General features: G+C 34.4%; 1 protein-coding gene across 1 annotated transcript; it reads right to left on the bottom strand.

The window, feature by feature from the left end:
• On the bottom strand, window positions 1–23,707 carry LOC109361118 (serine/threonine protein phosphatase 2A 57 kDa regulatory subunit B' beta isoform-like). The gene is made up of 3 exons (XM_019606438.1): window positions 23,696–23,707; window positions 3,867–5,182; window positions 1–620 (listed from the first exon to the last, which is right to left on the bottom strand). Exons 2-3 carry the CDS (start codon window positions 5,016–5,018, stop codon window positions 297–299), a joined length of 1,476 nt encoding a protein of 491 aa, XP_019461983.1. The 5' UTR covers window positions 5,019–5,182; window positions 23,696–23,707; the 3' UTR covers window positions 1–296.

The raw sequence follows: 24,309 nt of genomic DNA, 5'->3' as shown, positions 1-24,309 counted from the left end.
AAAATAAAATAAACTTTACTATTTCTTTTTGTAAAAGGAGGGAAAAACAAAAAAAGGAATTCACAGAACATTCTTAATCTGCAGGCATTGACAACAACTTCCAATACGATACATTAGCTACCCTTTTTTTGGAATTGTTGATCATCCAACTTTGATGAAATGAGGGTACAAGAGGGAAAAAATTAGGCTGGAAAGAAAAGAAACCAATAAATAATGGCACCAAAATGGAGAGGACTAGAGGAGCACATTCTTCATCCTTCATCTATTTACTTCGCACTTTCATTTAACCAACAAGGCTAAATTGTGACCATATCATCCGCCCCGTTCTGTGCAGCTGCGTCAGCCAACCTCTTCCAATTCAGTTCCCGCTGCTCGGCCACTTCTTTGGCTTTAGACTCTTTCTCTGTGTGCTGCCTCTGGCACTCTTCAACCAGTTCAGCATCCATTTCCAGGAACATTTTCTTTACATTCACGGTCAGCCCATGAACTGCCTGGTTCCAATGGCTATGGATATTTTTCTCAAAGGCTTCAAATATTATTGGCAATACTACAGTCCTGTTTTGGGCAATTAAGCTCACTATGTGCTCATTATTCCATAAAAAGAGGGCTCGCTCTGCAACCTGCATTACAAGTGTGTCTAAGCAAAGATTTCTGAGGGAAAATTTAAACCATGAAAAATAACATCCATAATAAAGTTCAGAGAATTTGAGAAGTTGTAGAAGATCCTCAGTCATATGGTAATTTGTAGAAGACCATATTTACACTTGTTATAGTGCACGGTTAAGAGATATGTCTAAGCAAAGACTTCCGAGGGAACATTTAAACCATGAAAAATAACACCCATAATAAAGTTCAGAGAATTTGAGAAGTTATAGAAGATCCTCAGTCATATTGTAATTTGTAGAAGACCATATTTACACTTGTAATAGTGCCCAGAATAGGAGACATTTTGGAGGGGTTTGTGTGTTGGTCAGGTAGAAAGAGAAAGATTGATAATGAGGTTTGATGGGCTGATGGTAACTGGTAGTATCACAGTCCTGTTTTGGGCAATTAAGCTCACAATGTGCTCATTATTCCATAACAGGACTGTGATATTACCAATAATTAAACTCATATGAGTTTCAGTTCCCGACAAAACACATCATTACTTTCTCCAGTATGTTTTACTGGCTAGCTACTTCTGTTAACAGGGTGCTATGTTTCTTTGCCTTAATGCTGAATTGCTGATCTTCAGTAGTAGCATAATCGACAGCAATTTCACTCTTTTAGAATTAAGCAAGGGTCAGGAAAAATTTCAGACTGGGGGGAACTCTTGAAAGTGGAAGCACTAAATTTCACACTTTAGAAGAAACAAATTTCGTTGCTAGGTTAAATTCCCCAGAGCATGCTCAGACAGGGGGTTTCATCATTCAAAAACTGCAATGCACTGGGCTTCATCATTCAGAAAGAGGCACCACACTAAAGACAAAACAAGAAGTCCCATTGATTATAGCTCGACTCCAGACAAGAAAACATAGAGGAGCAATAAAATCCCTAGGAGGACAAGACTGTTGAAAAAGAGATAATCATAAGATTTCAGCATAATTTTAGATGTCAATCATTTTGAAAGAAAAAGGTAAAAATACTTTCTTTTCCAAGATGAACGAGAAAGAAACAAAATTGTAATCGATATCAAATGATCTCTGCCAAAAATAATCGACCAAGGGGTGCCCAAATCTCATCAAGAGATACAATCAAATAGATATAATAGACTATCTGTTCATTCCAATTAGTTAGGCCGCACAGATTATGTGTCTCCCATACCATCAAACTTCTCTGGATTTGGATTTTGGACATTAGGTGGCACATTGCAATTAGTTGTGTAAAATCAGAGGGGAATGTGCAGTTCCTATAATCAACAAGGGAATTGCATTTGACCAAAAAAATCAGGGGAATAGAGCACAGTTGACCATATAAACATATCCCGTACTGCTGAAATTTCAGTTAGTTCCAACTTCCAACTTCACTCACATACACACTCACACAATAAAAATTAAAAAATAAAAGCAATAAGATACAAACAAAAATATAACTGAGATTTCATAAATAACATGTAACATAATGCATATCACAAACTTCCCTATTATGGTTATTAATATTATATTCACTAACATAAGTCATTACCAATATAATCTTTATTTTGGTAATGGTGTAGTTAAAAAAATCAAGATAAGATCATGGATGTGAACAAAGGAGAAATGCAATCACATGGTAATGTCTTTTATTAGCGGGGGTAGACCGAGAACAATGTTTGCTGGATTATTGTAACTAAGACTTGTGAGTGATCTGCAACTTCTCTTCCTATTAGATGTTGTGTAATTATGGGCTCTGTTTCTCCGTATTGTGTATGCAATGGATGTGGGTGGGGCTGATTTGATGTTGTTATATTGCTACATTTGGGTCTGATCCTGGATTTATTGGTACTCTTTCTATTGCTGTAGTATGCCTTATGCTGCAGATTTATTTAATAAAATTTTCCCTTATCAAACATAATAACAATAATCTTTATTTTATGCCAGGGACTTGTACTATTTACAAGATATAAATCACACTTCCAAATTCTTAACATGATAAGTAAACTAATTGCAGTTAATTTCAATTCTGGTCCTCTTTTTGCCACTGCAGTACTCAGCTTTGAAGGTGAGGAACAAAAATGAATTTAAAATTGAAGTATGTGCATAAACCATATATATGCATCTGTCTACGTTTGTGATTCCATGTGTGAAAGGGCAGAAGCCAATTCAGTCAGATATAAAGTACAGAAACTTCTGTCATTTATACTTATAGACACCAACTTACTATAAAAGTTTTCTTTTCTTTCTCCTATCAAACATCGTGTCATAAAAAACCATATACAGTGTTGCTGAAATCTCAGTTCCATTCCAACTTCATTGGAATTCTGAAGATATCAACACATGCAAGTCAAGGCATAAGAAAAGATAATATTAAGAAAGAAACAAAACTATTACTGACATTTCTTAAGTACTACGTAAGGCAAATGACAATCTTATTACTTAATTAATAGAAAATCCCAAACATAAGACATTACCCATACAAGTTTATATTCAGTGGGTGGGCTTTTTACTATTTAAAAGATACGCTTCACACCTACAAATTCACAACATAATAAAGGGAGACCTAGTGTACGAGGCTCACACCTAGTGGGTCTAGGGAGGATAGATGGTTGTTTCCAAGATTTGAAATCATGACCTCTTGGTCACTAAGAGGCAACCTTACTATTGCAACATTATAATGAAAGTAAAAGTCAACAGTTGTGGTCAACTTAGCCACTTCAGTACTCAGGCTTAAAGCAGAAGATGAACAGGAATAAACACAAATTATATGTGCAGGAGCCAGTCTATGTTTCCAAGTGTAAAAGCCAGAAGCCAATGAAGTCAGATAGAACAAAACGGATTTTTCTACATTATTAGACACTGAGAGGATATTAAAAAGTTTTTTTCTATTTTCCCATTGAACAGCACATCAAACTAACAGATACATGGCATAAAACTAACTAAAAACTACAACCACACCCAAAAAATAGGATTCAATCACAATATAGTTTAGGGCTATAAAAGGGGAAACTGAAAAAGAATATAAAAATTAAATTTTATCAATTAGGCAGCTGAAACATAAACTATTTAATTAAAAAACAACTGGATTAAATTTGACGGCCAGCATTGGCAACTAAAAAATCAGACCACTATTAGATTCACAATGTATATGAACATAGAAGATAGAAAATCACAACAAGCAACATTGCGAATTTAAAAACATAATCACAACTAAGGCCACTATAAATATAAATAAGTACATTTTCGACAAACCTGAAAGTGATAACTATTGAGGCAGCGAGAAATCTGTTTAAAAAGGGGAACCGTGCAGCGTTGAAACTCTGCAGCTTGTGTGGCCTCCAGCACTTCCTCGAGTTCTCCAAGGAAGAGAACTTCCTTCTGGCAATTGGTGACAGGCCAGTACTTCAACAATCCCCTAATAACCGTATCCGCCAGCTTGAAATCCTTCTCCACAAACTGAGTAATACAGTAAGACAACTGCTGATGGTAAACACCAACAGATTTCGGTTTATGCAGAGGCAAAAGCGCCCTCACAAGGAACAACTTATGTTCCTCTTTCATTGGCAAAGCAAACCCATTAATGATACTACCAAGAATCTCAAGAAGCTCCCCAATACCACAATGCCTCTCAGTCTCATAAATAAACCGATAAAATATGTTATTAATCACCTTCCTAATGAAGGGTCTATGAACCATGAATTTCCCATATATGCGATGCAATATGGTTTTCAAATACTCACGCTCTCTAGGGTCCTCTGAATCAAACAAATCAAGCAATTTAAGCACAAATGAGTGATCAATGTACCGTTTCGCAACCTTAGTATCAGTATCCGACGAAACCACATATCTCAGGAGCAATTCATAAACAAGCTGCAAATGTGGCCATGATGGTTCCAAACAAGGCTCCTCCTCTTCAGGATCAGTGACTTCCTGTCCGGTGTTCTCATGCGAAGCAGGCGGTAAGCATCGAAAAATGTTAACAGATATCATTCTAATCATTTCCTCTTGGCAATTCTCCGTAATCTTCCCTGAACCGGATCGAATAAAATCCACAAGGTCCATCAACGCCTGCCTCTTGATCTCCTTCTCCCTAACATTCTTCATAGTATCCAAAAAATCGAGAATGTAGCAACAAACATGCAGTTTTCGAATAAAAAGATTCTGTTTTTCGGAAACCGGGACATCCCGGAACATAGGCAGCGGTTCCATAGGTCCGGAAGGGGGCAGGATTGGCAACGGAGTAGCAGCAGGGTCTATTAAATTAGTCCCAGCTGATGCTCCATTGACTCCTCCAGCTCCTCCGCCTCGAGAAGCGTGATTGACGATCACATTGGCCGCCGATGGATCGTCAGACTTGGAGGGCTTCTTGTGCCCTCCTCCTCCCTTCATGATCTTCTTAAACATTTTTATTGAACACGAACCCTAACCCTAGGGCGAGAAATTTATTGATTCACCCTGCACGTTTGCTTCAAGCATGAGGGAAATAAATTATTCAAACGGGTGATGCTAATCCATGAAGGGTTCGTTATTTAACGGATCTGAAAGCGAAGCGTAGAGATTAGAGGAAGCTGTGGATCAGAGTGGGATCGCCTGAATGCCGGAAAGTTGATCGGTCGGAGATTAGTTCCGGCGACCAAAAGAAAGAAGGTTGAATACAGAGAGTGAGTGAAATCAAATAATTAATGTTCAGAGATTAGAGAAGTGCAAACTATAAATTTCAGCTTAAATACACTTTTTTTATATATTTAGGAAGGTTAATTTGGTTATTTACTTTTAACCGATTTATTTTGTTTTTCCCATTATTTCAACAAAAAATTAGTTCTGTCCTCTTGTCATAACAATGTTGGTTCCCCTCCACAAAATATGAGTTTCCAATCAAAATAGCTTTCATCTTTTTCTTTATCTAATTGTCTCTTCTACTTTCTCTTTCCCATGATGTTCTTAAAGGTACCACATAACATCTATTATTCCACAGTTTTGTGTCATTCTATATGTCAAGAAGTGTAATCGACTAAAAAATATATTTAATAATTCCAATTTTAATTTAAATAATTTTTTTTAACCAATCAAAATTAATGATACATAGAGTGGTATAAAAAAATGGGACAACAGATGTGCTCCCGTTGTTGAGAGCTCATCTTCCCTCTCTTAATAGTCGTTTAAACTTTGTTAGTATTTTAAATTACAGTTATGATTATGTTTAATATTATTAGGTGTAAAAATTCCATTAATTTATAAGATTAATTTAATACTTTTTAATTCTAACTTTATGTATTTATAATTGGAAATTTAATCAATTATTGCACTAATTCTTTGAATCAAGTTTTGATGACACTTAAGGACATTAAAAGAGTTAAACAAACAATATTGGTGTCAAATAACAAAAAATAAGCAATGCCAGGATAGATGAAGAGATTGCGCTCAAGGCAACGCTCTTGTGCCCATCGTAAGCACAAAAACTCAAAATGTTTAAAGGTGATAAAAAAAGAAAAGGAAGGATCCGATTTTTAGTTCCCAACTATATTTAGGCCAGTTTTAAGATGTTTTCTTTTTTCCTTAGTCCATAGGATAGTATGTGTTGGAAATAATATATAAAGGTGAGGGAGTATGAGTGATAAAGTTGATGTAAGTTCATAGAAGATGTATCACTACTCTATAAATTGTAATTTTTTGCATCGTTCTTTATCTTAGTTTTGTATGGAAATATTTAGTGAAGCTAGTCCCTTGTTGAGATTGGCTGTAATATTTGACATAATGTTTGGAGTTGATTTATGCATAATTTGAAATATTGATTTCTATGAATTACTTTGTAGTGTTTAATGCTTATTTTGTAAATGTCGATTTACTAAGTAGGATTATGGAAATGAATTAATTAAGAAATTATGGTTCAATAGTCTAAATCAAATAATTCATCCTTTATGCATAATGTTAGATTAGTTTATGCTTAATTGTCACATGTGTGTCTATGTTCATATGATTGTTAGACATAGATTCATATAAGCATCAAATAACTTACTATAGTTATTATAGCTTACTCTTATTAATCTAGTTGTTAGGCATAGAATTATTTTAGTATGCTATTAATATAGACCAAGACATTGACGGCTAATACAATTCAGGTGTTGGATTTAACTAAACTTCACATGCATAGACTACTAGACATAAATGTATTTTATGTTGGTCATAACTCTTAATCTTGTGTGTAAAGTTGCTAGACATTGAGTTTTATTGCATGAGTTGCTAAATTGACAAAAACATTAGCTTTTGGTGGCAATGAGATCCATAATTGTGTAATAGTCATTCTTGAATTACTTGTTTGATTAGTACTAAATCCACATCAAAATTCTAGCATCTTTATTTTGTAGTAACTTTGCATTTTCAAGCAAACATCACCAAAAGTATTTTGAAAATAACTTATAATAGTAATCTGACTGTTGAAAGACTAGAATTATCATCTATATGTGAATAAGATAATTCCCTTACTTTATATTTATTTGCAACATCATTTGGTAATTTCATTACCCATTTGCCGGCCAGCATTTATTTATCAAAATAGCAAGAAAATATAATTGCAATTATTGTCTTTGTTTGAGAATCTACCAAAATTGCAATTGCTATTGTGGAATGTAGATATTCTATCCTGGTCATCCGGATATTCCATCTGTCTGGATAGTCCGCTCCCGGGCACAACCAGTTGGACTATTTCACATGCCCATTGACTAGACCCACTAGACTGGGTTTGAGACAATTTTTGCCTAACACGCCACTAACAACACACTGCCATGCCGCCTGCAATCCCACATACCCCTGCCCACGTGACAAGAATAGATTGCAATACGACTACCAAATCTGACACCATATGTAAGTCAACTACGCACAAAGTACGGACTTGCCAAATCCGCCTGACACGGGAAAAGTAGCCCCCGACAGACCAGAATGGTCGGCTATGCTAAAAGTACCCTCTAGGGCCATGTCATACATCTCAACCACTATAAATAAGGATCTACCCAACATGAAGTATAACTTAGAACTCATTATTTGTCATTATTACTCACTACTTACTTCTTGCTTCTCATTTATTGCTCTCGAGCATTACCTCTTCAGTTTTACTAACTTGATCGTCGGAGAAATTTTTCAGGTACCTCCACCAACAAGTCCAAGTCAACAATCGTCCAAATTTCAGAAAAAACTCTTACCCAGATATTGGAAAAAGCCTTACCAAAATATCCCATCTGACCAGTCCAACCAACCACAAAAGAATAGTGGGGTTGAGCGTGGTTGTCATCCACATCTCAGCTTAGTTCACTAATGGAGGTTTAAAGTGTGATCAAAATTGTGGCAATAATGTGAAAGAAAATGAATGGGAGAGACCTCTAGCGTGTAGCAACAAAAAATAAACTTAAAAGGGGATAAACTATATTTTAGCAGTATAAATTAATACTAATAAGAATAATGTTGTGCACTAATTGCTTATAGTCAATGATTAATATTTTTTGAAGTGCAAAGATCATACTGAATTTGGAGTTGTTTGGCAAGGTTTTTAAAAGTGTTGCTTCTTAAGGCAAGGAACAATGTCCATGTAAGTCTAGAAAAGTCATCAACTGTTACTAGCACATAGTAGCTACCACCAAAACTCATAACCTGTGAGGGACCAAACAAGTCCATGTGGAGTCATTCCAATAGCTGGTCGTGAATATCAACTTTTTGAAAAAAAAAATAGTTTTTGACTTGCTTACATATTTGACAAGTGTCACGAATGTCGTTTGTTTTAAAGTTCAGCTTTGGTGGCCCAACTACTAATTGCTTAGATGACTCTTCTTCTTAGTGTTTTAAGTGAATATATGCTACTCGTCGATGTCGAGCCCAAATATTACTTTCTTTCGAAATAAAGCATTTTGAATATAAAGAAGTGATATCTTCCAAGTCAATCATATAAATATTGTTAATTCTATGACCAATGAATTTAATCTTATTATCTTTGCCATCATAAATAATACAACACTTAGAATTGAAAGACACTTTATTACCTCTATCGCGTAGTTGGCTTAGGCTTATTAAGTTGCTCTCCAACCTTTTTACGTAAAGGACATTGTCGATAATAGTTTGCAAAAATTACCTATCCTTCTGACTCCGATTATTTTTCCATGATTGTTATCACCATATGTGACATAGCCCTTTTCTTTGAATGATATTTCAAGGAATTTAAACCTATCATTTATCATATGCGTCAAACAACCGCTATCAAGGTACCAATATTGTCTGTGTCTTCGAAGGCATACCTACATAACAAAATTACTTGACACTTTTAGGTACCCAATTTATGTTGGTCCATTTTTGTTAGTAACCGAGGGAGCTAGTCCCTTTTGTATCCACACAAATTTGGCACTTGGCACTCCATACCTTCTTTTACGGCAAGAAATGGATGCATGACCATAAGTTCTATAATAGAAATAAGTAGGCAAGTTATTATGATGCATGTTATGAGTATGAGCTATTTGTTATCTATATGACCTTGTTTTCTTAGCTTGTTTATAGCCAAAAACATCCCTATTACCTATGTTTCTTGAAGTAACAACCAAATTGTCTAGGTTTTGACTACTATATGTGAAACTTGCAATTGTTTGGTTTAAAACAGAATTTTCAGCTTCTAAAATCTTACAATTTTCACACATAGATGTCTCATTTAACTTAGAAGAACAATCACATGAAGTGAAAGCATATATAAGATCAACAATCTCATTTTCTAACTTTAATTAATGTTGCATTTCAATTAGTTTCTTTTCATGCAAAAGAATGATTATTTTTCTATCAATGTTGATTCTTGCTAATTTCTTTAATTCTTCATGTAGTTCAACAAAAACACCATAGAGTTAATCATATGTAGGTGAATTTTCAGAATTATCCGAATATGAATTAATTTCAGATGATTGTACGTCACTAGATTCTTCATGTTCATTTGAGTTGCTAGAATCTTGAGTGTTGTACATGAGGCACAACTTTGTCATTTCTTCCTCCTTTGAGGTGCTCGATGTTCACTTCTATTAGGGAACATTCCATACAATGTAAGCTTTCTTCAATATGAAGTCTTGAGTTTCGTTCTTGTCTTTCTCAACCTTTTTAGGATAGTTTAGCATTTATATCTTATATATCCCTCTTTCCCGCATTCGTGACAAGTGATGCATTCTTTAGGAGCCTTGCCTTTTCTGGTTGTTTCTTTTGCCTTTTTTTGTTGAAACCTTTTCAACCCACCTTTCCTCTTGAGGAACTTGCTAGATTATTATACTAGAAACGTTATGGTTTCATTATCGGAATTAGAATCAGAATCATCAAAACTCTCTTCTTTGCTTTGTGATGTAGAGGCGTTTAGAGAGATGCCCTTCTTCTTTTTATCTGATTACTCATGCAATATTGAGAAACCTAATTCCATTTCTTGTTTTTTTACCAAAAAGTGTAGCGAGTGTCATAGAATCCAAGTCCTTTGACTCCATGATTAGGAAACCTTTGGCAAAATATTTATTGAATGCAACTAAATGATTAACTATATGATTAAATCTTTTCCATATATAACTAATTGACTCATTAGGAAACATTTTAAACAACTCATACTCATGTTTAAGGCATTAAGTCTCTGACGTTTGACTTCACTTATGCCTTCGTGGGTTAGTTGCAAGGTATGCCACATTTCCTTAGGACTACTACACTGTGAGACTCTAAAGAACTAATCATACGAAAGCGCAAACGTGATGGTGTTCTAAGCTTTTAAATTGTGCTGGAATTTTTGTTTTACATCATCCGTCCATAAGATTTTAGGCTTTTTTTAGTCTCACCTTCCGCTAGGTATAGTGGAGTGTAGGGACCATTTGCTATGACGTCCCAAATGTCAATGTCAATAGCTTCAATGAATATTCTCATGTGAACTTTCTGGTAGGCGTCCCTGTCACCACTAAAAACCGGAGGGCAGTTGATGGATGAGTCATCACCGCCAAAAGGGTTAGTAGAGCCCATAGTGATTTTTGCCTAGGATCAACAATCTAAGCAGTCGAGCTAGTACTATCGTACTAGCTCTAATACCACTTGTTGGGTAAATAAAGAAAAAAACACACCTAGATGGGGGAAGTGAATAGGTGTAGCGGATCACTAATGCCGCTTTTCTGGTTAATTGAGATTTTTGAAAAAAACAGTTCATGATAATCGATTATTATACAGGAAAATCGATTATTATTAGTAAAAAACTAATCGATTACTCTTTTTGAGTTAATTGATTATTCTGATTCTTTGAAATCTCGATCAAAGCCGTTTCTTGCAAAACAAGTTATCTCATAAACAATTTTACAATTTCAATTTGCTTAACAAAAATATTCCAAATGCTAAATAAAAAATATGCAGATAAAGAATCAATAAGAAAATTCAGGAATGAATAACAAAATATCAAGACTAAAATTGAAAGAGATAAATGGATAGAAGAGTGCGCCAAATTATTTCATCCTAAATCGTTTATGGGCTCACTTGCAAACTACATCCAGGCTTCCCCTTCTATCTCGGGAGATTTTCATTAATATGGAATCAAATGTATGATACAAACATACTTCCAATTTCATTACAAATGCTCATTTCTTGGCCATAGAGTCTCTCACGTCGGTTTGACCTCCTACTCGTCCCTTAGCATACTCAATACCTACTCACGATATAGCCACAACCGCTGATTACTCTCGACCAAGACCTCTATAAAGATGAAGACTAAAAACCTAACCTCAACTAGATTTTCACTCTAACTTTCAACAATCTAGAGAATTTCAACTCAATTGGCTAAAAAGTTGAGTAATTTGCACCTTAGAATAAAACCTAAGTCTAAGTGAAGATTGATGCAAGATTTGTGTATGTGAAATCTATAACACACTCTATGAAAATAATGTAAAAATAATTCCTTTTCACTCTTAAAAACCCAAAGAAACTTTGATACTATTCAACACAAGATTTCGCTTAGAGAATTTTATGAATGATATGAACTTTTGAAAACCAAGATTTGGAGAACATGAATGGAAAAACGGTTTTTATATAAAATTGTTTTATGTTAGATCTTATCAATTATCTTGGTTGGTAATCGATTATCCACTAGCTAAAATCTTGAAATCAGTTGGAAATAATTACTAGTTCTTGAGTAATCGATTATTGATGCCAAGAGATCTAAATTTTATAGCTACTAGAACTGTACCTAATCGATTATTCCCAAAGAAAATCGATTATCAGGTTCCATGGCTAAATAATTGATTATCACTTCATTGTAATCGATTAACAAAGTTGAAAAGTAGTTTCTTTGATGCATGATGAATCCCCTACATGATATATGTATATGTAATGCATGATTTCGAAATAAGTACTATTTTGATGTAACAAAATCATGTATGTCAAATGTATGAACACTAGTTATCATATATGGATGGATGATATGTCTCATTTTAGATAAATCAATTTTAATCCTTGTGAGACTTCCATCCTAGGTTCACCTAACCTAGACTTAAACTAAGCAAGCATCTTAGGACTTCTATAAAACATAAAAGATTTTCCCAAGACTATGATGACCTTGAGTCTTGGCATGTTATTTGTAGAGTTGTCTACATCTTCAAGCTTTCCTAAAGTCCTTTTCTTCATCAAAACCATATGAGTTGATCATACTTGCAACCTTTGTCTCTTATTGCAATGTTAGACCTTTCAATGTGATCCGAATTCTTCTAGTAAGTGATGTGTTTCATTCTTCATAGTGGAAGCTATTTATATAAATTGGAATTAAAATCTTAATAAGAACCATAATGAATGTTTATTGATTGATTGAGTTGATGAATACAAAAGAGGAAGAATATATATATATATATATACATTAGGTACTTTACAATCCAAGCAGTCTTTGCAAAACTAATCCCAACTATTTTAACCAACTTACAACTAACTCAAATTATTCTAATTAACCCATATGTTGAAAATACTATGTTGATTATCCCATAATCTCCAAAATGCCCTCAGAAGTCTAATAATGGAAACTTGACTCAATGTGCCTCATGCAACAACTAGGCCCCTGATGTGTTGACTAGGCATTTGGTGCACCACAACTTGGCTTGGCGCCACACAACTTGGTTTGACTATGAAATCTGGTTCGTTATTCGGGTGCACTACATGTTGGCCTGACTAGGAAATGTGGTGCGCTTCGCCTTGGTTAGTTTGTCGATTGGCCTCGACCAATCTATGTGCATCTGTCTTGATTAGTGGTCTAATGTCCTCGGTCACGACACACACCTTGGCTCGGTAAGTGCTCCATCTTTCTCAGTCACGTCACACACCTTGGCTCAGTCAGTGCTCCATGTTCCTCGGTCACGACATGCACCTTAGCTTGGTCAGTTCTCATGTTCCTCGACCATGATACACACACCTTGATTTTGTCAATGGCCTAACTTCCTCCTTGGTCATTTATGGTTCAATGGTCATTAGTCACACATGTTTGGTTGCGTGTGCATACTCATACTTTATTACCCCCCAAGCTGGAGAGTATATGTTGATTACTCCAAGCTTGGGAAGAAGAGAAGAGAATGTAGAAGGCTCCAAGGCTTTATGACGATATCAACTACTTTCTCTTTCGTGGTAATAGGTAGTAAATGATATAACTTATTTTTTAAACATTCTCATGCCACATGATAATCAATTTAAATATGATTCATTTGTTCATGGAACACACAATTAGCAACAATGCATCTAGCTAAATTATTACTACAATATTATAAAACTTGCTTGTTGCAAAGAACATGTAAATCTCCTACTAAATATGTTAGCCATTGGACTTCACATGAAGCAATGGCAAGCGCTCTATATTCAGCCTCAGTGAATGATCTTGATACAATGTTTTGTTTCTTGGATTTCTAAGAAACCAAAGAATCTCCAATGAACATAAAATATCCTGAAATATATTTCCTAGTGTTAATGCAAGTGGCTCAGTCAAAATCGCTAAAGCCTTTGATTTAAGTGATGGAGTTGTTAGAATAAATGAGGCCTTGTACAGGGTTTCCTTTAATGTATATGAGAATCCTAGTCATAAATTAATAATGATTTATGATGGGTGAGGCCGTAAATTAGCTGAATTGTTATATACAGAGCTCAAATCAAGGCACATGTTAGTTAAGTAGAGAAGCATGCCAATAAGTCGTCTATAAAGGATAGGATCATGGTAAGGTGTGTTGTCATGTTGGCTTATGTGAGTATCTTTGACAATATAGTGGGACATGTTTAGAGTGCAGAAAAACCAATGTCAGAGAGAAGGTCTAGAGCATATTTTCTTTAGCATAAGGTAATTAGATGTTTGGATCTTGAAACCTCAATGCAAAGGAAATACTTCATATATCCAAGATCCTTGATTTTGAAGTTAGTATCCAAGTGGTGTTTGACTTTGCCAATTTCAGTAGGATCATTCCCTACAAGGATGAGGTCATCAACATAGATAAGGAGGACAATGAACTTGGATTTAGATTGCTTAGTGAATAGGAAATGGTCAAGGTGGGATTGGATGTATCCTAAGGAGAATAAGGAAGTGGACAATTTGATAAATTGTTGTCTACTTGCCTGTTTTAAGCCATGTATAGATTTGTTCAGTTTGCATACTTGGTTTGGGATGATGGTATTGACATCTGGTGGGAGTGTCATGTATACTTCCTGCTCAAGGTCACCATGGAGGAAGCATTGTTGACATTAAGTTGTTGTAATATCCATTATATGTGCCAACAAGGGCAAGGATGAGTCTAACAATTATGAGTTTCACAACTAGGTCAAGCGTGTCATTGTAGTCCAAGCCTTCAGTTTGGGTGTACCCCTTGGCAACAAGTCTTGCTTTATGCCTTTCAATGCTACCATCTGAGTTGAATTTTAACTTGTAGACCCATTTAGAACTAATGGCCCTTTATGTGGGGTCAAGGAAACAAGATCCCAAGTGTTGTTTTGTTGTAAAGTAAGAAGCTCATTAATCATGACTTGTTTTCAATCATTGGATTTGATGGCTTGATAGAAGGTTTTGGGTTCAATGTGGGTGATGATAGAGAGACAAGGATGGAATTTGTTTGAGGATAGAGAATTATAAGAAAACACAACATGTAAGGGATATTTGATGTGTTTGTCGTGGCTAGGGGTTGATTTGGTTAAAATATTGCAGTGGAAATCTTTTCAGTAAGTGGGTGGATGTGTTATTCTCTGTGATCTTCTGAGTATAAGTGAATTAGGTGTAGAGGAAGGGGTAGTCATGTCAGAGGAGATGTTAGGTGAGATGATTTTAGGTATATCCTGCTTGGGACTAGGGGTGAGAAGGTTGATTATTGATGGGTTTAATATCTAGTTCAAGGAAGGAGAATTGAGTTTGATAATCATGGACATAATCATCCATATTAGGTGGGAAGGGAGGTTGATCAGGTTGATAAGGATAGAGGTGTTCATAAAGGAACACATTGATAGCGAGGAAAATCTCTGTAGTTTTCAGATCATGTAGGATAAAACCCTTAGTGCCAAATTTGTAACCTATGAAGATACACTTCCTAGCCCTTGGGTCTAGCTTATGTTTGTTATTAGTGACAATTGAGGTATAGTGATGCAAATCCCTTTTGAGAGGATTCAGATTTTTGTTTTTGGTCGTTCTGGAATGTAAGTCTTTGAGATGAATTTGGTTTTTTGCACTTTGAAACTTGTTAAATTTTGATTGGTTTTTGTTTGGGTTATTGTTTGGCCATGGGGTATGATTGTTGTTGGTTTGGTTTTTGGTTGTTTATGGAGTGTTTTTGGCCGTGGATTTTGAGATGAAGGTTGAGTGGGCTTGTAGATTATTTAGGGCAATTGTGTAAGGATGTTTGTTGATGGGTTTGTGTGGTGGTTATTTGCCCGTGTATGGTTGAGGTTGAAGTTGATAGAAGAAGATGGATTAGATAGAAATATGAAGGCGCCACAAGCTTGATTGCTTGATAAGCGTAATGTATTTTGCCACAAGGAAGAGAACCTTGATAAGAAATGACATTGGTTTAACCAAGAAACTAGGAGAAACTCAACTAGCAATGAATTATTTTCCAAATAAAATATAAGTTGTTTTATTCAAATAACCAAGCCAAGTACAAATAGATGTGGATTTCGGCCATGCCATGTTGTCCACGTGAAAGAGTAAAACATATTGATTGCTTGCCTAATTCTATTCCCCATGTGCTATTTCAGTTATGGTAAGGATTTTGAATTAAAGATTGCATTGAATGCTTTTCATAATCTAATTCCCATGTGTTCTTTTCTGGTTGAGGCAAGTTTTTGAATTTGGGAATGAATCTTCATGGATCAAGTGTCCACATTCGGTTTTGGAATGAAGAAGGAAACAAATAATTTGTCTTCATTGCTTTCCCTTATGACTTGCCTCGTGTAAATAGGGATGTTCTCTTGAGGATCACGCCCAACACATGTTAAATGTGAATAAGGAAAGTATTGATGGATTCCAATCTGATCTGAATGCTTTGGGGTGAATAAGGAAACAAAGAATTTGTCTTCATTTCCTTCCCTTTTGATTTGCTTCGTGTGAAATGGGGATATCTCCTTGAGGATCACGTCCAACACATGTTATTTGTGAATAAGGAAGGTATTGATGAATTTCCATTCTGATTTGCATCTTTAATGAAAGTTTTGCCTTGGTCGTTGATTGTAATTCACACGCCTACCTTGATTAGGGAATAAATGGTATTGCTTGATTGCTCTTGATTGTTGCCATATGGATTTCTTCCACACGTGCTCTTCAAATTAGCAAGAATTCTTTACGATCTTATGGCCTTCAAGGGGGAATCTCACGGCTGTATTATTAAGGAAAGTGCTCCCTTGGTTTGTACTTGAATTACATGGTTCTTAATGCAATTTATTACAACTATAAGTTCAAGCACTTAAAGCTTAAAAAGGCAGATAGTAATTGTTTGTTCGAATAAGGCAGGAAAATAATTCCTAGACTACATGTGAGCATGATAATCTCCACTTATTAAATGGGACTCCCACACGCCTCAAATAGACCCATCTTGGCCGTGGCCAACTTGGGTTACTTCTATGAAAATGGTGTAATGTATGGGCTTGTTTTTCTTGCTGGACTTTGTTGATTCGACCACCTCCTTTACTAGAAAGTTGAGAGTTTAGTGTGCTTTCTTAGTTCTGGATCGGGTCATGGGCCCTCATGGCCCATTTAGCTCTTCCTTGTTGATGGGCCTTGGTAGGTTCATATCATGTAACATAAACAACCAAAAACTCTTAAAGTTTAAAGGTCGGGGTGTTTGCCTATGAGAAGCTCATAAGAGGAGTTGAAGTTTAGAATAAGTGTGGGTAATATGTTCATTAAATGGATAGCATGTTTGGCAGAATAGCTCCAAAAGCCTTTTGGTAATTTGGCTTGGTAAAGAAGGGATCTTGTGATGTTTAGGATGTGCCTATGTCTCCTTTAAACCACAAAATTTTGTTGTGATGTCCCCACACAAGATGTTTGATGTCAAATTCCATGTTCAAAATAAAATTTAGGCATAAGAAATTCTAAGCCATTATCTGTACGAATGACTTTAATCTTTTGGCTATGTTGCACATTAACCATATGGAATACATTATGGACAAGGTTTCTTGTTTTAGATTTTGATGACATGAAAAAAATTCAAGCATGTCTTGTAAAATCATTTACTATAGTAAGGAAATATCTATTTCCATGTAGTAGGGTGTTGAAAGAGTTTTTTCTTGTTTGGTGAGGCAATACATGTTTCTGATCAATTTATTTAGTGACTGGTTTATTCTTTAGCTCGCCATCTCGGCTTTGTTGGAAAGAACTTCTAACGCCGGTATAATGGTTTCAAGAATATTCCATTTGATCAAAAACTTAGCTTTATTGAATTATTAACAACTTCATACCATCTTGGTTTTGTGGAATAAATTCCAATACCGGTTTACTGGTATATATTTAGCAAATTAACATAAGTGATAATGAGTGATGTTTATTTCCAATTTTTTTTAACCAAACTAATTCCTTATGGAAGGTTGGTAAAAATAAAGAATAAATAAATAAAGCAATAAGTAAATGTTAGTTACGGATAGTAAATGACAAAAAGTAAATGTTAGTTGCGGAAAGTAAATGACAGAAAGTAAATGTTAGTAGTTAGCTCACTCATTATGACTGTGTATTTTTCCTTTTCATAAAGATACAAATTAGGAATTAAATTGCACTTTGATTCAAGTTTCCTTTCTTTGTCAACAAATAAAATTTATTTGAATACACTTTACTATTTTATATTTGTATCTATTTCAATATTCAATTGTAGTATAGTATAGGGTTATGTCGAACCAAAAGGAATTACCTAATAGAAATGTACTCATACTTTGTATCTTATATCAAAAGTAAGAAAATAATAATTAAAGTTGTTTTTGTGATTTTATGAACTAAGAAACATTAAAAAGTAAAGAACTAACTATTTACAAATTCAAGAAGAGAAAACTGGGTTAAGTATTTTTATATCATTATTAGGTCTTAAGATGTTTGCTTAGTAAGAGTATAGGCTAGGATGAACCCTAATGAAAGTCTCACAAGCTAAAATCAATCATAACTAAAATGAGACTTACATGCATACATACATGATTTACGTGCACATGCATACATACATACATACATACATGATAATATGTTTTGAATGCTTAAAAAGAGTTTTAAATCATACATCATTCAAAGACATGCATCATGCTTTTACTAATCAGGTAGGAGGTTCATTCATCATTCAAAATATATTTTAGAAAATCATTTAATCGATTAGGAGTCATATTAATCGATTAGGAGTCGTATTAATCGATTAAGTTTTGGGAACCTGTTAATCAATTAAATCAGTTGTTAATTGATTAAGCTGGTAAGAAACTTGTTAATCGATTAAATCAATTGTTAATCGATTAAGCTGGTAACTGTTTCTATTTTCTGTTATTTTGAAGAAACTCGTTAATCGATTAAGGTTCAATATAATAGATTAACTGCAGTAAAAAACAGAACAATACATTAACCAAAGTTTTTCATATTGGTTAATATAGAAAATAATATATAGATCATATTAGAAAATATTGATTTGGAGGGTTAGAATTCAAAAACAGAGAGTTTTACACTTTATTGAGAAGATCTAAAGCTCAAACTTTCATATTTTTAGGAAAGATTTTTTAAGTGTTCTTTCAAGAAAAAAAAAGGGTGAATCTTTACAAGATACCCATTGAGCTTTCATTGTGAAATCCGTGAAAAAGGAACCTGCATCTCAGGCATTATATTTGTGTATTTGTGAGATCTTTTAGGGGTTCTTAGATTCGTAGAAGATTGTAAAATCTGCACATTGAGGTGCATATGTAACTTGAAGAATTTTTGTTAGACATAGACAATAAGACATTCTCTTGGTGTGTTGTATCACCAAAGAAAGAGAATAGGTTTGGAAAAACCCTAGCTGCAGTTAGGTACGTGTTTTCGTGAGAAACAAGAGGTCTTGGTTGTAAGCGATACTTAGGTTGGGGCTAGAGTTGCGAACGGGGAGGTATGCTAGTAGGTGAGCTTTGTATTCAAACCGAAGTGGGGGTTTAAGATCCAAGAAAGGAGCATGTTGATTCTTGTAATGAAATTGTATTTGTAAGAAACATTGAAGATTTCATAGTGAAGGTAAAATCTCCCAAGATCAGAAGGGGAGGCCTGAATGTAGTTTGCAGTGGATAGCAAACGAACCAAGATAAAAAGTTGAGTCTTATTCTTCTTTCCCTAATATTTTTAAATTTCCGCATTACTTGATTTACGTAACTTGACATGCATATAATTCTCTATAATTGCATATTTGTATTGTGCATTTATTTTTCTTAATTGTCTGTATAATTGCATGTAAGTTTGGTTGAATCTTGGTAATCTTGGATGATCGAAAGAATTATGTTTTCGCTGTAACTGAACCAGATAATGGATTAAGTATTTAGATAATCGATTATTAGTTGATCGAATTAATCGATTAAGTTGAGTAATTAATCGATTGAGAGAAGATGATTTAATCAATTAAGTCTGCCATTAATCAATTAAATAGTGTGTATATGTGTACAATTTATGTGTTTATCAAGCGACAATCATTGTGTATCATATCACCTATTCACCCCCTCTAGGTGTTGTGGGACCCAACAAGTGGTATCAGAGCTAGTACGACTGTGCTAGCTTAGCCGCTTAGATCGTTGATCCTAGGCACTTTTACCATGGGCTCTTCTAGCCCGTTTAGCGGTAATGACGCCTTCATCGACTACCCTCCATTTTTATGTGGCAAGGGGTACGCCTACTGGAAAATCGGAATGAGGATTTTCATTGTGGCCATCTATACGGAAATTTGGGATTCCATAGAAAATGTACCTTTCATTCCACTGCATGTAATGAACAGAAAAACGAAAGAGAAACCTAGAAGTTTCTTGAGCAACGAGGAAAAGAGAAAAGTGCAATTCGATTTGAAAGCGAAAAACATTATAACCTCCACACTCTCATATGATGAGTTCTTTAGAGTTTCTTAGTGCGATAGTGCCGATGAAATATGGGACACTTTGCAAGTGATCCACGAAGGCACTAGTGAGGTCAAACGTTCTAGATTGAATACATTGATGCATGAGTATGAATTGTTTCGCATGTTTCCACATGAGTCTATTTATGATTTTAAAAAACGATTTACTCATATTATTAATCATCTAATTGCATTAGATAAATCCTTTGCCAAACATGAACTAACTGTTAAATTTTTGAGATGTCTAGATAGGAAATGGCAACTCAAGGTGACTGCCATTATGGAGTCAAAGGACTTGGAACAAATGACGCTGACAACTCTATTTGGCAAATTTCAACAAGAAGAGCAAGAATTAAGATGTTTGACACTCAATGAAAAAATGAATGAGAACATCAAAGAAACCTCCTTCAAAGCAACAAGATCAGATGCAAGAAGTCAAAAGGAGATATTTGATGATAGTGAGTCCGAGTCCGATACGGATGATGAAGCCATGTCCCTCCTTATCAACAAATTCATAAAGTACCTGAGAAAGAATGAAGGAACCAAGAAGATTCACTAGGAAGATGAAGATAGTTCGATCAAGATGAGCAAGAATTCCAAAGACAATGAATCTTGCCATAAGAGTAGGAAAGTAGGACGTATGAGGTACCCATGCCCTACACCTTCCAAGAAGATTGAACAAGATTAAAAGAAAGACTATTGGTAAATCAAAGCTAAGAAGGCATATATCATTTGGGATGAACCCGAAGAGGATGATTCATCAGCAAGCATCTCAGAAGATGAAGAATCATACAAGATTTGTCTAATGGCTCAAAATTTGAACTCTTGCAAAGTAAGTGAGCAAGATGAGCCTAGTGAGGTATACTCATACGAGTCTAGTTCAAATTCCGATATATCTCTCACGTATAACATGCTATATAATGCTTATGTTGAAATGCATGAAGAACTTAAAATGTTAGCTAAAAAGTGCATGAATAACAAAAGGTTAATTTTAGATCATGAAAAGAAAATATGTGAATTGCAAAATTTCATTGATATACTGAAATTGAAAATGAAACCTTAGATGCTAAATATGCTAACTCTTCATGAGATTGTATTTCTAACTTAAATGTGGCCTCTATTTGTGAAAATTGCATTTGCATGCAAAATGAACATAATGGCTTAAATGATAAATTTTCTAATTTCACATCTAGTTATCACAATTCAAACAACTTACTTGCTACATATAAAAATGATGGGTTTAAGTTTAGCTTGGAATATATGCATGCAAATAACACATTTCACAAGAAACAAGTAAATTTTCTGAAAATTTCACATCTTGAATCCCCTACTTGCTTCTATTCTGGATTGTATGGTCATACCTTGAATGCATGTAATGTTAGAATGCATGATGTTCCAAATGGAAATTGTATGTGGATTATGATGAATGTGAAATTATGCTACATTCACATCTTGAATCTCCTACTTGCTTTAGGATTGATTTTAGGTTTTATTTCTCTTTGTTCAGGTGGAGCAGGTGTTTTTGGCTATATTGTGCATTTGGATGGATTAAAGCCAAAAAGAGTAGAAATTAGGTGCAAGAAGATAGAATTCAGTGTTGAGGCTATGCAAATACCAATTGAAGAGCCAAAATAAGTCATAGATGTTATATTATATTCATATTATTTAGATTTGTTTTGTTGGGTTGAGCCCAATATGTTTTAATTAGGATAAATTACATAGCTTAAGTGTCATACATATATTCTAAAATGAAATCCTAACAAGGCCATAACTCAAGAATCATGATATCCCTCAAAAATCATTTTTGGGCCTAATGCTTTATGTTTCACATTTACACTCTCTCAAATGCAAACATGATATTATTGAATAAGTACATGGATCCTTTTTTCCATGTTTTGATTGATAAGTGAATGTAGAAACACCATTAAGGATTTTCTAATCATGTTGAAGCACAACTAGTTTAATCTCACATTAATACAAACTTAACCAAAACTATGTTTATGGAAAGCTTATGCGAATTTAATGCTTGATTAAGCCATCTCCAAAAGAGGAGAGGAATCGTATGCTTAGTGTTTTGTAGGTACGAATGAGGATAAGTACTTCAAGAATTGATACTCTATGCATGAAAAGGACAAGAATCACAAATTGAAGAAAGGACAAAGAAAACATCAAATATGGCAAACTTCAAACACCTTGATAAAGATGAGGTAAAGTATGTGAGGTAACCTAATATCGTGATAAATATTATCCTAACAATTGGTATCCGATATATTACCTAAGTGTTTGAATGTATGCTTGAATTCTAGATAATCCTAAAAGTTCACTTATCGCCATAATATGCATGTAGTCGTAATTGTAAAATGTATTCTTGCTTGGATATGCTTTTATGCTATTTTGGCTCTGTGTTAAGTGCACATTAGATATTTAGGATAGATCTTTGTCTTAGAATCTTAGCAAACCTATAAACTAATTCAAACTGTGCCAAAATCTGTTTTTGTGACTCATTTAATCGATTGTTCTATGTTTTAATCAATTACTTAGGCCTTTTCAAATTATCTTAATCGATTATGTGTTCCCTTAATCGATTACCTGGGCTAAAATGTTTTAAAATCTTAATCAATTAAGCTGGAAAATAATGGATTAACTGTGTTAAAATTTTAATCTTGTTAATCGATTAACACAGAGGTTAATCGATTAAGTGCAGTAATAAAACAAAATCTGCAACAGTTATGGGTTATGTTCCTTCAAACCCTAACCCCACAAAATCTGTCTTCTTGTATTAAATTGATCCTGTAATTAATCCTCAAACTCATATTAGAGCTATCCAATAAGTTTTTCGCAACCACCTCCTAGCTAGCTTACGATGTCTAGTGTGTCCTAGTTAGTTGTTGATTTTATGAATTTTGTGGTTTGTGTAATCTTTTGGTTGTTGCATTGTAATTTGCCAAACTTGTTTAGTTTTTTTTTTGTGCTTTGACTTGAACAATGTAATGACATAATATGCTATGAATGAATTGGTTTTGTGTTGTTAAAATTGAATTGTGTACTACTCTTTTTACTTTTGTAAATCACTTGATCAATAGATGAAAGAATGGTAGAAACTTTCAGATCTATTTGCATTGATCTAATTGCGTTTACTTTTCAATTAACAAGTGGTATTAATTCACAAGTGGTATGTACATAAGTGATATAAAACAATTGGCATCTGTATAAAACAAGTGGTATGAAACTTGTGATATCAAACTATATAAGTTTCTGCTATAGCATGTGGCCTACACCGAAATCTATCATATCAGTAGGTTTAATCGATTAAGCACAGGCAATAATCGATTAACCTACACCTAAAATACAATTCTGGTCAAAATTAAATCACACTTAATCGATTAAGTACATATGTTAATCGATTAACTTCAGTAGAAATTACATTATTTGTTCTTTCTTTTGGCAATATACTTTCATATATGACTTTGCTTTTTGATCATGCCCAAAGGTGGAGAAAGGATGTTGTTTATGATTTACAGGACTAACAAGAGAAGATAAGTTGAGGGTTCCACAACAAAAAAGAATAAATCACCCAATGCTCAAATTGAGGGGGAGCAAGATGGAGAAACGTGCATCAACTTACAAGAACAATGCAAAACAAGTTGATTGTCATCAAGCAAATTCAACAAAGATTTGTTAGATCCAACAAGTTGTTAACAAATGTCAACAAGTATATGTCATATGTCAACAAGTGTTTGTCATCCTAAAAAAGGAGGAGTTTGAAGATGTAATTGTGAGTAAATGCGAGATTAAAGAGGCAAAATGTATCACATAATGTCTTGATGAAGACAAAGGACACACAAAGGTTGATGAAGACAAAAGAGTGATAAAGGAAAATGATTAACAATATGCATAAATGTTAAAGGACAAGCTTGAGAGGATGAGAAAATCAACAAACAACAAGTATCAACAATAAAGTCAAGACTCAAGTACATACAAGGAAAAACATACAAAAGAAGATCTAGGGGTTAAGTATTTTTATATCTTTATTAGGTCTTAAGATGTTTACTTAGTAAGAGTCTACGCTAGGATGAACCCTAATAAAAGTCTCACAAGCTAAAATCAATCATAACAAAAATGAGACTTACATGCATATATAC

The sequence above is a fragment of the Lupinus angustifolius genome, chromosome LG11, assembly GCF_001865875.1.
Source record: "Lupinus angustifolius cultivar Tanjil chromosome LG11, LupAngTanjil_v1.0, whole genome shotgun sequence".
NCBI lineage: Eukaryota > Viridiplantae > Streptophyta > Magnoliopsida > Fabales > Fabaceae > Lupinus > Lupinus angustifolius.
This window is presented reverse-complemented; position numbering and strand designations above follow the sequence as displayed.